The following is a 14,929-nucleotide window of genomic DNA, read 5'->3' as shown; positions in this document are numbered from 1 at the left end:
TGGTGGGTAACGGGCGGGTGTGCCCGGCCTCCTTCTCCTCAGCGAGCCGCCGCCGCCTCCTCCCGCTGATGTATCCCTGCGGCGTATCGCAGCTGGTTACTTGTCAGTGCAGTGCCCTCAGCTTTACGCCCCTAGTGTGGCAGTGGTGGGCCAGCGCGCAGTTGAAGACGGCAGGGTGCCCAGGCGGGCCTTAGTGAGCGGTAAGCTGGAGGAGATTCCTTTCCGGGCTGGGAATTGTTGCTGCCATAGGAGGTGGCTTCCCTAGTCCCGGCATCCCCCGCACCTGGCACCTACTCTCCAAAAAACCCCTAAGTCCGTCAAGGCGGCTTACTTGGAATAGGCTTGGAGTATTGGTGCTGCTGACTTCTGCTGAGGGGCGATAGGGGCAGTATCACAGATGCCAGGGTCTGGGAGAGGTTGGAACTGTGAGCGTCCCATTTCCATCCAAGTTTCAATCCTTACTGTCTTTCCAAAGGCAATATGGTAGGGAATGTATTTTGCTCTTGTAACTTCCAAGCAATGGACAAGAATGTCAAATGCTCTCCTTCCAGAGCAGAATCCGGGCAACATGAGTGCATGCAAAACTTGTGCAGGAACTAAAACAGGCCTCACTTCTCCCATATCACACTGTTGCATCTGTCTGAATCATTAAAAGGTGACCATGCCCGCTCACCCAATGGACCTCCGTTCTTAGTGGCCATGAGTGTTTTCTAAGGCTTGCTGCTGTTTGCATAATATTGATGCTGCCCGTAGTGGGGGTTGTCATTTTGATAGAAGATCCTCTTAGGAAAAGGAATGTTTCGAAAGAGGAAAGCACCAAAAGCATTGCCGAGGTAGTGAATGTAGCATGAAACCTTACAGTGTGGCCACATGATGGCACCATAATCTTAAGAACTGAAGGGAAGTGTGTGCACAAGTCTACTGTAATTGTTAGATGTTAGCTCTGGGTCACTAGGGCAGATCCCAAACACACTAAAAATTCTTTTGTATGCTTATTTATTTTAAAAGCACTTAATCTTCAAGGGTTAGAGTGAACTGTGTGAGATAGTGCTTTTCCCATCTGTAAAAATAAACAAAACCAAATGTAATGACAACCAAAATAGCATATTTATTATTAGATTATTAGTGACAAGCAGTTAAGAACACTGGAGTTATCTTGATGGTCCTGTGTTATTTGATAATGCTGGTTCTTAGTCCGCTTCTAAAACCCTGAATTTGTCCTGCCTGCTCTTTCAGCATAATAGCAACCTGTTATGAAGAGGAATTTCTCTTCCTTTTTCATTCTTCTGGGCTATTCTGAAAAAAAGGGGGGTGGGGGGGGAAAGGATCAAGAAGTCTAGCACACAAAAGTTAACCAACTTTAATGGATTGTGTAATACAAAATATTGCAATCTATTGGCCGAGTCCTTAACTGAATGCACCAGCAGTGCTACCAAATACCGTGTTTTCTATTATCTCCTTGAATGTGGATCACAGTTCACTACAGTAGCTGAAATCTGGCTTATTCTCATTTGCTGAAGTGTGGTTCCTTCTCAGTGAAGTGATAGAAACTCTTGATAAGCTGCTGATCCACTGGGCCACCAATCTCTTAAGTTCTACCTCTTCCCTTTGGAAGCTGCTTGTTGCTTGGAAAGGTCCATGCTGTAGAAGAGAACACTGGAAAGGATTGGAGCTGCTTTTTGACATGCCTCTCAGAAAGCTTGTCAGTGTGCTCGTGCACGTTTGGTGGTTGTTCTTTGCACCTGCAGGGCTGGTCAAGGTACATAACCTGCCTGGCATCAAAGCCCTCCAGAGAAAGTAACTTCTTAAAGGCAAGGTGTCTTAGGGGCCAAATGAAAGTTCTTGTCAAGAGCAGGATAAAATATAAAAATATTTTCATTAAGGTATTCTAGAAGGAAAAAAAAAAGCCAGCCTATGTAGAAGTTGCTGCATGTAGTTTCCTATCCCTTTAAAAAATAAATGCATATATTTGTCATTTTATGCTAAAATTACCCAATTTCTGCTTATACTGATATAGTTATCCATTTTAAAAGCATATACGAAGTCCAGAAAGTAACTGGTGCACAGAGTCTTAAAAAAGAGTATGCAGCTGAAAATCTTCTAAATTAGAATGTGTGGTATACTTTTGTTATGCTTCCCATGTGGATGTAGTCCAAAAGTGGTGCTTAATATGACAAAACTGAATAACTTAAAACAAGTGGTTTGATAAGCAAAGATTTCCCTATTTCACTTCCTGCTTTCATAAGCACTTGGCAATGTAAAATCTCTTTGGGGCTGTTTGAAACATTTGCTTCTTTGAAAATATTCTTTAAAAGGCTATCTAGAGGAGTTGGGAAACAGAAATTGCCTTGCTGGATAAGAACAGCGATCAAAATATTCACTTTCAATTTCCTGTCTCCAGAGTTGTCCAAACCCATATGTCTTAGGGGAAATATAAGAAATGCTAGAAAGGACAACTTGGCCTAAATCAATTAATAGTGTGATTATGGTATGATCTTAAGTACGTGAGTATCCCCATATTTACTTCATCTTCTCTACGTGTTCAAGTGCTTTGCAGGATCTGAGCTTTAAGGGGAAGCCCAATCATATTTGACCATCAGTCTTACTAATTATGGAAGCTTTTGCTCTCTGTAAAACCCCTAGATGGCAGAAAAAAACATTGTCATAGCCCCCAAATTATACCTGCTTCTAAAACAAAAAAGAGATGCTCTATGCCCTTGACTCTGTAGAACAGTGACTATTTTTACTTATTCATATGTTTTGATAATTTAAATGTCTATAGCATATGCTTATCTCAAAAAACATCTGGGTCAACCCTGTTCAGAAATCATTTTCACACCTCTAACGCTTTTGTGGTTTTGCAGCCATTATGACTGCATTTATTTCATATTTTAAAGTTTTTCTCTTATGTAGGCTAGAAAAATGACAAGCAAAATCACTGCACTAAAAAGCTAAAACCCTATTGACTCGTTGTCCACATTTAACACCTAGTAGTTAAAACTATTATGAGAAAGATCCAAGAGGTTGGTTCTCAACCATATGCAAAGGAAAATATACCTTGAAATATCAGAGTCTCTTCTAAATGTATAAAATTTTCCCATAACACTTATAAAGATTCTGTATCACAGACCTCAGTAATTTAGCATTATTTACAGAGATACACAACCAGGCTACTAAAAGATGTGACTGAGACTGAGTTTAAATGAGTGAGATACCTTGTATAAGGTACAGTCAAGAGATGTTTCCAAAGAACCAGTGTCAATTTCTAACCTCTAGTTCACTAGGAAAAAATCAGTTTATGAGCCTGCTAGCTTAGGCCCTCAGCCTCTGTGTGGTTTTGGGCCCTATAGTACAAAACTATGCTTTTACATTCACAAAAAAGTGAACGCTTTTTTTACCTACAGACTACCACATTAGCATATCTAGGTAGCTAAATTGATACATCCTTTTCATTTATGTACAAATATCCAAATGTATGAGCAAATACAAGCTTTGGTAAATATGTATTCTGTGATCTGTTGCAGCTGCCTTAGAGCCAATATCCAGGACAGATTCTGTAGGCTTTCATCACAGACTTGGTTTCACAAAAGTCAGTTCCACTTTTTCGCTAGACACAACTTACAATGCAGCAGAGACTTCCTGTTCTCCCGTGGATTGGGTGTAGGTGGAGCTAGCCCGTTCAGCTGTGTCAACATAGAAAACGGGACAGTATTTAGAGAAGTGGAATGCAATCTGCTTTTGGAAAAAGCTATGAAGATACTTCCTAAATTTTTCTCCAGCGAAGGCATAAATTACAGGGTTGATACAACAGTGGATCATGGAGATTGTTTCTGTCACTTGGGTTGCTTTGTGCAGTTGACCACTGCCTTCACAAGTAGTGATGGAAAATGTACCTTGAAAATCACGCAAGAGAATGCAAATGTTGTATGGTGCCCAGAAAAAAAAGTAGACAATCATGATGATAAAAATAAGCCTGACTGCTTTATGTTTCTTCTCATTCCTGCATTGCAGTAATGTCTTTATAATTTGTGTGTAGCTGCAGATCATAATTAACATTGGAATAACAAGTCCCAGGATGTTCATTTTTAAGGTCAGGAATTGCTTCCATGCATTTCTCTGCTCTGGTGGATAATGAGCACTGCAAGTATAACGTGAATTTTCCTTTTGAGTTTTGTGAAATACTATCCCAGGAACAGAAGCAAAAATAGCAACAGCCCAAGTGACAGCGCTGGTGAGGATGCCGTAGGTAACTGTCCTAGCTTTTAAGGCAAACACTGCATGCACTATGGCCAGATACCTGTCTAGGGTCAACAGGATTATGAAAAAGATCCCGCTGTAGAAGCCAAGCAGGTAGACACCTGAGAGAATTCTACACAGCGCTTCCCCAAAAATCCAGTTGTGAACAGCGTAATAAGCCCAAAAAGGAAGAGAAAATATAAACAACAAATCAGAAATTGCCAAATTGAGCAGGTAGATGTCAGTCATACTCTTCAATCTCTTGTATTTTACCAGGATAAGGACAACAAGCATGTTGCCCGTGAGGCCAAATATCACCACCAAAGAATAAAGCGGTGGCAGAAGTTTTGCTGCAAAGTGCTTTTCCTCAGTTCCTGGGCATGGTGTTGAATCGCTGTAGTCAAATTCTGTTGTCAGTGGCCAGTCGGCTGAGTCCGTGGTATGGTTTTCCATGGTGTGTTGGTCTGGAAAGGAAGAAAAGGACGTTAAACTAGAGGCAACTCCAAGCTTGGCAGTGAGGGGAATGAAACACGCCGATGTCCTCATCTGGAATGCTTTTTGCTGTTGAGCACATAAGCATTACTGCGTCAATGTGTGGAAGAGAACGAAATTGCAGAGCTCCCGGGAAACCAATCTATATAGCTGTGAAGTCACGTTGCTGCATGTTGGAAGTGTGCTGGGTGTCATTTCCTACGTGTACGCTGCCTGGTGCGTTTTTCCCCCTCAGTCTAGCCTGTCAGCTGCCTGACGCAACCAGAAGCAGAGGAATGATGAGTTCAGCCTGAGCAGTGGGTAGTTCAGGGCTGTTGTGCTCAGCAGCGGCTTTCCAAAGGGATGGAGCGAGCCAGCGAGGCAGCAGCAGGAAAGCACAGCAGCTGCCACGCAGAGCATAGCCGTCGTTGTGCCAGCCCGTACTGTAGCCCGCACCCAAGGAGGACCAGGCACTGGCAAGGTGTAAGCCGGTGCCTGCAAAGGCGCTGTGACCTGGGCAAAACAAACTGACTGCCGCTTGTTCGGGTTGTTCATGACTTCCTGGGAGCCTTAATGCCTGTGGGAATCGGGTCACTGGAGGTGTGGAAATGACCTTTGCGCAGTACTAAACATACCCACCTGGTGGACGTGCTGTCCTGGGTGTTGCAGAGCAGCAAGTCGGCAGCGTTGGTCTGGTTAAAATGGCAAATGTTGTGTCCTTTACAGAGTCTGGGTCAGGCGTAGGCCATGGAAGCGTGCTGGTCTTAGGTAGCTCTGGAATGAAAACGGTGCGCAGTCCTGTAGAAAGAACAGATAGGCAAACACCTTGGCAAATGGCATAGAAGGTGACAGCTGCTATCAGCGTGGCCTATAACACCTATATCTGTTGTGGCATCTTCCTGTCAGTTGAAAGACCTCCCCAGTGCATCCGCGGGGATGAAAGAAGTTTTGACTCCTTGTTTCAGTAGCTGTTTAACAGCTGTGATTCAGGAGCTCCAAAGTTTAGATTGGCTAAGTGTCTCGGAGGGGGCACAAGGGTGAAAGGCAGACATGGCCATCGCTGTGAGTGTGCACTAACAGTTCTTCATGGGCAGCGGTTGTTTTGATATCGTCCTTCATCTTTTGTTAGTCACTGTTTCCTGTGAGGTGACATAGCAATTGAGGAAGCGCAAGGGTTGCCCAAACTCCCTGTCCCTCCAGTTTTGGTCTGGGGACTGTTGCGGGGGACTGGGCTTCCCGTGCAAGAAGGAGTCACAGCCTGGGAGGTAAGCTGTGCAGCAGAGCTGTGAAAGCCCTCAGGCAAGTTCTGTTACAGTGGGAGCCGGTAAAGGCTTGTGACTTTGAGGTCAGCCCCTCCTGCCACCAGACCCTCCCCCTTTCCCAAGTCCCTGGTAGGACTGTGAGCCAGATGCAGAAGCATAGCTTTGTGTAATTTGGTCTCTGAAAAGTTGAGATCTGTCTTCTCACACACCCCCGGAGACAATGGAAGAATTCCTGCATGTCCCGTGAGAAGCCGGGAAGAGGATTTTGTGAAGACGGGTGTCAGAGGGACCAAATGTGCCTCCTGGTCACTTAGTGGGGAAGTGAAATCCATGGGTTTGGTAGCCGCGTAAATAGAGCTATTTGCTGTCTGGTAAAAGGGCTGCTTTTTCTTCCTGTGTCATCATGACTGCTTTTGTCAGGCACTTCACGGCAGATTGGTGGCTGTTCATAGCAGGTTGATGGTTTTGAAATCTTTCACAGCTTTCATGAAGCTCTGGCAATCTCTGTGAAAAGTTTTTTTCCACAGCCTTACTAACTACATAGTTACTACAATACTGAGATAATGGTTTTGTTGGTAAAGGAAGTGGCTGTGGCTCAGGTGTACTGACAGTAAATAAACTGATTTTAGAGTATCTAAGGGTTTATATTTCTTAAGTACTTTCAGCAACTCTTTTAGAAGAAAACCCCACCTTTCTAAAAGACTCTTTGGTCCAAAACATTAACTTCTTTATTTCAAAACATGACAAGAGTTGAGCACTGCGCAAATATTATATTCCCTTCAGCTAGATCTGCTAGATCTATGTTGCATACCCTGACAGTACAAGTCCCTGGTACTGCATATAGCTAAATATCCCCATTTCCTATGTGTCAGTTAGCCATGCTGTATGCTGGGATTATGGGATGAGGGACTGGCTGCAACACAGTGCCAGACCTGGCACGTCCTGTCTTGATCATTTTGCACCTGCATGATGCTCATGCATAAACATAGATATGAAAAACACCAGGGTCATAAACCCAGAGTGGGATTTTATGAGTATGTGGTTGATAGGATTCATGCAAATATTATTGCAAAATGCTACCTCAATATTATTGCGGTAATTCTTTTCACGACAGCCCCTTCTTCCTGCTAACTGCTATCTCAATGCCTTCCCTCCTTTTCCTTTGCATTCTTGGAATGACAACCACATCTTCCCTGCATCTTATCTTCTTTCAGCCCTTTTTGCATGCTTAAATTGATGTCCCCTCTGAGTGGTTCCTTCTGCTAACTGGGCCCCATTCCTCTAGCCTTGCCTTTGCTTCTGAAGCCTCTCTCTGCAAAAGTACTTACTTCCCTGAGTTGTATACAGTATCCAGCACATGCCGACAATGGAAACTACAGGTGCTAATTCAGGAACCAGAAAAAGGAATTGTAAGTGGTTTTGTGCTTTATCCTGTAATCTCACTGTTTTATGAAACAGTGTTGGCCACTGGCTAGAATGCTTCACCGGATTAATCACCCTGGGTTGTTTATCTAATTAAGAGATATCTGACTGGGCTTATGTTTCCTGATCATTAGGAAAAAACCCCAAAGATAATCCTGGAAGATCTCTGAAGAAAGGGTATTTCAAAAAGAGGTCTGTATTATTTTGAATACAGTTAGATAAATACAGTATTTCTAGAAATCTGCAATCTGCTATACAAATTCTGTTGCTCTGGTTGAGACTAGCAGTCATGCAGTTTTCAAGAGAAAAGCTCTCCATAGAAAAGCTGAGCAAACTCATGTCACTGTTTCATGCTGAGTTTCAGGTCAGAGCTCTCTGTTTTTAAAGAGGCAAAGATTTTATTAAAGTGAGTTTCAGTTCACTTGCACAGTGCTATAAAATGGTAACAATTAAAAAGGTGTAGTAAACAGAGTTAAAATGCTAAGCTATGCTGTGTGTGAACAGGTTCCATGAGACAGTGTTTAAAATACAACATCAGATTTGCTGTAGTCATCCTGTGAGAATAAGTACTCTTCACTCAAATAAGCTGTTCTGTCTTTGCAGTAACAGTTTTAAAATCCAAATTTCCATCATTATATATCATCTTCAGAGAAAAAGTCAGAGAGGCATACTCCATTATATTTCTTACTCAGATCAATCTCTAGAGATTTATTTCTTTGCTTGCCTGGATCCCCTGCTCAAGTCATCTAGTGGTTCTGTCCTTTAAAAGTAGTGTATTCCATTTAATGCATATCCTATGCATTTCCCCAGGGTAATTTTTAAAGATGAGTACACTGGCAAGATTCCACAAGTATTTTTCACCTCAGACATTAGACTACCTAAGCAACTTTTAAATGTTAAAAAAAAAAAAGAAGCAAAGATGACTTACCATATATCTTATGGTTTAAGTGATGGCTTGGATTATTACATTAAGAGTAACCCTAAACCGGTGTGTCAGTCACGAGAAGAAGGTCAAAACCACCTCTTCCTGCATGAAGAAGGATGTATCAATTTGAAAACTTCTAGCAAACAAATCTGTTTTCATTTAAAAAAAACTCAAGGAGCAGTTCTCTTTTTTCTAAAAATGGGTCATCAGATGTTACTTTTCTAACTGTGAGATGTGCAGAGATGTTGAAATTGTGGAGGATCCTCCTAGGAGCTGAACTCAAAGTTTCACAACCCACAACTGTAGTTTGAGAAAAAGGTTTTTATATCGTTGTTTTCTCTTTTTCATTTAGCTAACCTCTTTGAATCAAGAACAGTTTACATGAGGTTCATCCCTTTACATTTCTCAATCATTACATTTCTTTTATGGTTTTTGTCCCTGAACAAAAAGTGGAGCTTTTGAATAAAGCTTACGCTTTTATTCAGAATTACCTGCACTTTCTGTTGGCTTGCTCTGAGTTGCAGTCCTTATATTTTAGGAGATTTGATTGATTATATTTTTCTCTAACCTGGTCTTTTGGACTGTGTTTTTTATTTTAATCCCTCTCATAAGACTATGACTTAGTCTATATAGTGAGTCTGACCTTCTTTTCAAACAACACTGTTACTTACTTTTTGGAATTAAGCTTCAGAAAAGCCTGATAGAATCTGATTTCTTATCAACTTATTTCCTTGTGGCTGATTCCTGTGACTTGTAGAGTTAAACTGAACCTGCACTGTGAGCAGCTTTTTAGATCCTTCTTAGACATCAAAGAAACCACACAGGAGGTAGGAAAGGTACAGAGAAAACGAGAAAGAGACGGTGCCTTATCAGATGCCTGAGAACCCCTGAGAGAGAAACCCTGAGAAGATACCTAATAAAGTGCAACCCCCTGCCTCCCCTTGACATCTCTTTGGAGAGTTCTGGAGTATCTCATCCTTTAGCGAAGGCGCTAAAGGGATGTCTTTCCTGCACTCAGTCCTTAGTATCCTTAAAAGATTTTAAAATGCCAAAAGCCCAATGGAGATGTCTTGCTTTGGATGCTGCCATTCCTTAACGGAAGTCAAGGGAATCACAGCTTCTGAGTTAGATTTCAGATCTGGAAGGAGTCAGTAAAAAGCAAAAAGCTCAGCCTGTTTTCCTTGTCAACCCTTCTTTGCATGAGGGACTAATCAAGGTCTTTATTCCATAGGATCAATAGATTTTTCTCTTCCTTTCCTAATCAGCTGTTCCAATGAGCTCTCTAAGGGCTGGAGTCTCAGCGTCAAAATTAATGGCTGCTGTAGGGTATTCTAAGGGTACGTTCACACTACCTTACTTGATGGACTGTATTAGACCCCCTATACAGTCAATGGAAAGAGCTGCTTCTAAAAATGTTTCCACTACACCTAAATCAAGCTCTTAATTGCTGCCAAACTTTGCTGAAAAGAACTGCACTTTTATCATGAATTCTTGTAATTCTCAAACAAGGTACTGTATTAAATTAATTTTTCAATGTATAATTCCTAAACAGTCTACATACTGAAATTAACAGACATCTTAAGGATTTCTTTCTGAAGCCTGCTTCATTGTTCACTGTTTGTTACATGTTACTGAACCTACTGGAGACTCTAAAACCTTTCATAATCTCACACTATATGAACAGGGGAAACAGTCTCAAACCTGTTGTTGGACTTGTCTGTTTTTCATCAAGCTTTTGATTCTGAAATATGCTCTCACAAAACTGGTCTCAAACTTTTGAACTAACAACAACAACTTAAAACTAAGACCTGTGCTAGGCTGGTCTTCAGAAATAGTCCCTTGTTCCCATAGATTAATTTGCTTTATTAATCTATTTGATTTTGTTGCTTATAGCTTTTTGTTCTCATAGCTCAGTCTGATCAGCAAATGTAGCTTGGTATTTCCTTTACTGATTAGCACCGTAAGATTGCAGAGGGTGTTGCATGCCAACAGAGGGCCTCTGCCACTCACAGTTATAGCAACTGACTAAGGGGAATGGTTTTGGTCTGCTCACCATCTGGGTCTTACAGCTGGATGAGAGACTCCCCACAGAGAGTGTGAATAGCTATGACACTTGGCAGCCCAAATACAGGGACACACTGGCAGCAGGCACCTGGACTGCGACTTTATTATCAGCGCCTACACAATATGTTCAATTAGCTCTACACCAGCTACAGATAAGTAGAGCTGCTGGGAAGTCAGATTTGATCAAGTCTTGCATGTGGCTGTAGGTGAGTCCAGGCCCCTTGTGCTGTTTGCTGGGTGCCGGGGTGCTGGTGGTGTGTTGTTCATCAATGCTGTTAGGACAAGATCTTTCTTTTGTCCCCCTCTCTGCTCCCCTACTCCCCTCAGTCACTCTCAATGGGCCCCTGCAGGACTCAGCCTCCCATCCAGTCTGAAGCTCCATCACACCAGCCTGGGACTGGCTGTCTTGCTGCTGTGTCACCTCCTCATCCCTGCTGCCTTCAGATTGCCTCCATCTAATGTGTGTGTCAACACTGAGGTATGGACAATGCAAAGAGTACATCCATTGTTACAAGTCAGATTTTTTCAGCTTTTCTCAATCCCTTGCCCACCATCTCTTTGAAAAAGTGCACTGCTGCTTGCCATGAGCTACAGCAGATTTTAAGAATCTTCACCTACAGGTGACCCTCATAATTTTACCAAGAAATTGAAGCTATTGTTCAATAATAAAAGGAATAATACAGTGGGTTGATATAGCTTGGAATTTTACCTATTACAATTTTACTTTCAGAGATGAGTAGGAGTTATGTTTAGTGGTGTAACGCTCATTCCCTCCATAAAGACATTCCTGGAATGGCAGTGGGTTTCATTCCTTACCTGTGGGGCTCAAGTTGATGTACTCAGCAAGTATGCAGCCATGTACACTGTCAAGTCAAACTGCATTCGTCAATCTCTTCTGTCTAGTGACTGATTATATGATTCATCTTCATAGTAATCAGGCCATCACACTGAAGTATCCAGTATCTAAGTGATATGGCACTCCCGCAAGGAGATGTCATCATTTATGTGAAGTCTACACCAGTACTGAAATGTCTGCTAGGACACATACCAGTTACTCACATACCAGTGTGACATACAAATGTCATCAAGCAGAATTATGGGCACAGAAATTTGAAAATGCAACTAACAGTTTCCATTCAATTTATTACAAACTTGCACCACCTGAAGAAGAAAGACTGGGGGGGAAAAAAGGCCTAGGGCAGAATGGCAGACACCTTTCTTAGAGATACACAATATGATAGTGCACAACACTTACTGAAGTCTATAACTACAGCAAAGCAGATCATCCTTTTCATCTGGAGAAGAGGTCTAATGAAGACATGTGAACACAGACTGGATGGATTTCTTTTTCCATTGGTTCCCCCAATTATATTTCATTTTGTTACTTGTTATATTCACAAAATCCATGTCCAAATTAGGTTAGTATTAGCATATACTTTATTTCATCAGTAATAGTTAAATGTCTTTGTTTTGAAGAGGCTGAATAAAGACATCCAGCTAAAACTACTTTGTTGCTTAGGGGTGTTTTTCTTATCAGCCTTTTCTTTCAGGCTCCCAAGTTCTTGTGACTAATCTTTTGCTGCCACTGTACAATCACACCCAATCTTACATCTGTGAGGTACATTCTTTTGAGGAAAATGGAGGAAAAAACGTTATGTACCACACCCTAAGATTTCAGTCATGGAGACTAGTAAAAAAAAACCAACAAAACATTTCACACATTTCACAGGTTCAAGGAAGCTGGGTTACAAAAAACCGAACTCTGGAAGACACAAGCATTTCTAATCTGGATTAACACTACTTCTTCACATGGTTGTTTACTGGCAGTAAGATCAAGGGTTTTTTTCCCCCCATCCCCCCTATTCTTCTGTTGTCTGTTTGTTTCTCTCTTGTAAATCTTGCACGTACATAATTATCCGTTGCAGCACATATTAATTCCATTGTCATGGTATTATTTTGGTTTTGGCTTTCCCCAAGCTGATCTTACTGAACTAGCTGTGTTTCCTCATGCAGCAAGGAGGAAGAGAGCATTGCTTCCTTCTACCATTTTTATCCAAGGCTTCTGATGTATGCTGCCCTGTTTTATATAGAAGGTGTTATCATAGTACAATAGATTTTACTTTTGGGCCATAGCTATGCATTTCACAGATTTTCAGCTCTCAGAATCTCATTTTTACGTAGGCCTTTAGTTCTCACACTTTGCTGTTTTCAGGTACATTTATAGTACATAAATTCTAGGTCTAGATGTGCTGTTTGAGGCTATCTATCTTAACTGTTAATCAGAAGCACTCCTCAGTGTACATATAAATCCTGGACCTTTGATCAGGCAGACTGGGAAAATGACACACCAAATTTCTTCCCAGTGAAAACTACATCACAGAAAGGATGGACAGAGTCTGTACAATGACAAGGTATGTGCCAGGATCCAGGAACCAGAAAGTACTTTTGGGTGCCAAAGATCAACTGTAGTCTGTAATTGTCCATACCTCATGATAGCATCCCTGCAAGTTATGTCCAAATGGCTCCTTCACTTCCATCCACTTGGTTCCCATTCCATTCAAAAAGTCTGGTATCAGGATAGGTTGTGTTGTTAGTGTCGTATGGTTAGCGTCCTACTGGCACAACTTTGTAGACAGTTCTGCAAAGTTGGTCGTCACTTGAAGGTTTCTGCAGTTTTGCATTTTGGCCTCTGTATCTGATAATGCTGCCCTCCTCCAGTTCAGTGTTGTGGCCCCACCTTCCCAGGATCAGTCATTTCAGACTTAAAACACTCAGACCAAGATTGCTCTCACTGTCACAGGAATTACAAAACTGCGTGGCAGTTGTACAAACTTATAAAACATTTCTTTTCCATACCATTCCATTTTCTGAATGAAGTACAACTCCTAATAGGCAAGTGTCACCAGAATATGGGTACAAAGCAATGCCTTCACCCCTTGTTTCTAGACAAACATGCTTCTTTGTTTTGGCCTGATTGCTATTGATATTCTAAATGCACCAGAATTTACTGGTTTGGTTTTGTTTCCTCTGCTAGCTTAATTTTTTTTATTACTGTACTAAGGTGTAATGCTTCTAAGGCCACAGTAACCACAGTAACCACTAGAGAAGGTCAGTAGGCATCAGCGGTTGAAAACAGCAGCACAACTAAACTTCAAAATGAGCAGTATCTGCCCGTTGTGCCATTTAACCTGGTCAGCATCATGTCATTCTCCTGGCACTTCATTTCTTTGGTTTTTGTTAACTGGAACAATATACCATGTAAATTTGTCCTTATGTTCTTTGTATTTATCCCTTTTGTAAGTTTTCACTGGAAGGAGTCATACTTATTTTGGAGCTTCATAACTGAAAGTCTCTCTTACTTGCCTAAATCTTTTAACGTTCTGCTTAAAGTATTTATCTCTGATCTTCCCATTACTTTGGCTATTACTTGATTAGCCTCTGTTAAAGCTGATAAAGTAATTCTCTCATTTTTTGCCACTGCTTTTTCCTATTTATCCGTTTTAATCTATTCTTCCTTTATACTCCATTTACCTTTATCTTATCTAAAATATGTACACATAAGGTCACAGTTGGGTTAACAAACAAGAAAGTCTTATGACAGGAACATCCCTATGCACCGGTTACCAGAAGTTTCACTATTTCTATGTTTGTCCATGATATACTTACCACAGACAAACCAATGGCAGTGATTATAAATTTGGTGATTGGTTGTAAGTACTGCTCAGCACTCACCAATACCATATATGCACTTTTGCTACATGTCCTTTTGCCCCCTAGGAAGTCTGCCTGACAGTCGGCAGAGTTATCTTTTGCTGTATGGGGCATTCCTCCCCGCATGCTTCTGAACATGTGGCAGTAGCATCTCCTAACAGGAAGGTCGGACTCCTTCCTGTCCTGTGCGTAAACTAAACCGATTGATTGGTTTTGGGGCTATGTGTAGATATTTGTCCATGGCACCTGGGCATTCTTTTCATAAGCATGCTGAAAGCCCAGTCAACGCATTATCTCTTCAGAAATTCAGTGCCCAGAATTTTGAACTTGTAATGGTTTCCACTTAGCTGTTCAACATTTGTTGTAAAGCAACAATTTACTTGTAGTGTTCACAGAGCTCCTGTCTTGAATCTTTTTGGTGTTCTGGTGCTACTTGTACACTGTCTCAAATGTTTGCTTTCGTTTCCTCAGTATTTCACCAGAGCAGCTCAGATGCCTCCCAAGCACTGTAGTGGTTCTTCTTGTGTTAGCTTCTTCTCTGCTGTAATTACTATTCTGGTGTGCCTTGCCATTTTCTTAACATACCTTTTATTCACCGCATAGTTTCTGTGTATCTGCCTGCTTCTCTAGCTCTTATATACACACTGCATCTTCATCTCAGTGCTTTTCCAGCAGAGCTTGAGTTATGGAATATTTGTCTCCCGTATGTAAAATTTCCCCCACTTCTCTGCCGAGGTGGCTTGTGTTCTCTTTCATAGGGACTGGGGATCTTCCTAAACCTTCCCCATGGGTAGCTCCATCCCACTGTGACCAGACTGCTTGAAGTCCTGCTAGTCTA

General features: G+C 41.6%; 1 protein-coding gene across 1 annotated transcript; it reads right to left on the bottom strand.

The window, feature by feature from the left end:
• Positions 1–3,511: 3,511 nt before the first annotated feature.
• Positions 3,512–5,503, bottom strand: LOC103922999 (C-C chemokine receptor type 5-like). The gene is made up of 2 exons (XM_009331236.1): positions 5,347–5,503; positions 3,512–4,700 (listed from the first exon to the last, which is right to left on the bottom strand). The coding sequence occupies exon 2, from the start codon at positions 4,687–4,689 to the stop codon at positions 3,619–3,621; it is 1,071 nt and encodes a 356-aa protein (XP_009329511.1). The 5' UTR covers positions 4,690–4,700; positions 5,347–5,503; the 3' UTR covers positions 3,512–3,618.
• Between the last annotated feature and the right edge of the window lie 9,426 nt (positions 5,504–14,929).

Source organism: Pygoscelis adeliae, unplaced genomic scaffold, assembly GCF_000699105.1.
Source record: "Pygoscelis adeliae isolate BGI_AS28 unplaced genomic scaffold, ASM69910v1 Scaffold99, whole genome shotgun sequence".
In the NCBI taxonomy this organism is placed as follows: Eukaryota; Metazoa; Chordata; class Aves; order Sphenisciformes; family Spheniscidae; genus Pygoscelis; species Pygoscelis adeliae.
The sequence above is the reverse complement of the archived record's forward strand: the minus strand, read 5'-3'. Positions and strand labels throughout refer to the sequence as shown.

Bases quoted from the DNA above. Each gene is read 5' to 3' on its own strand.
- LOC103922999 (XM_009331236.1), bottom strand. From the start codon at position 4,689: ATGGAAAACCATACCACGGACTCAGCCGACTGGCCACTGACAACAGAA.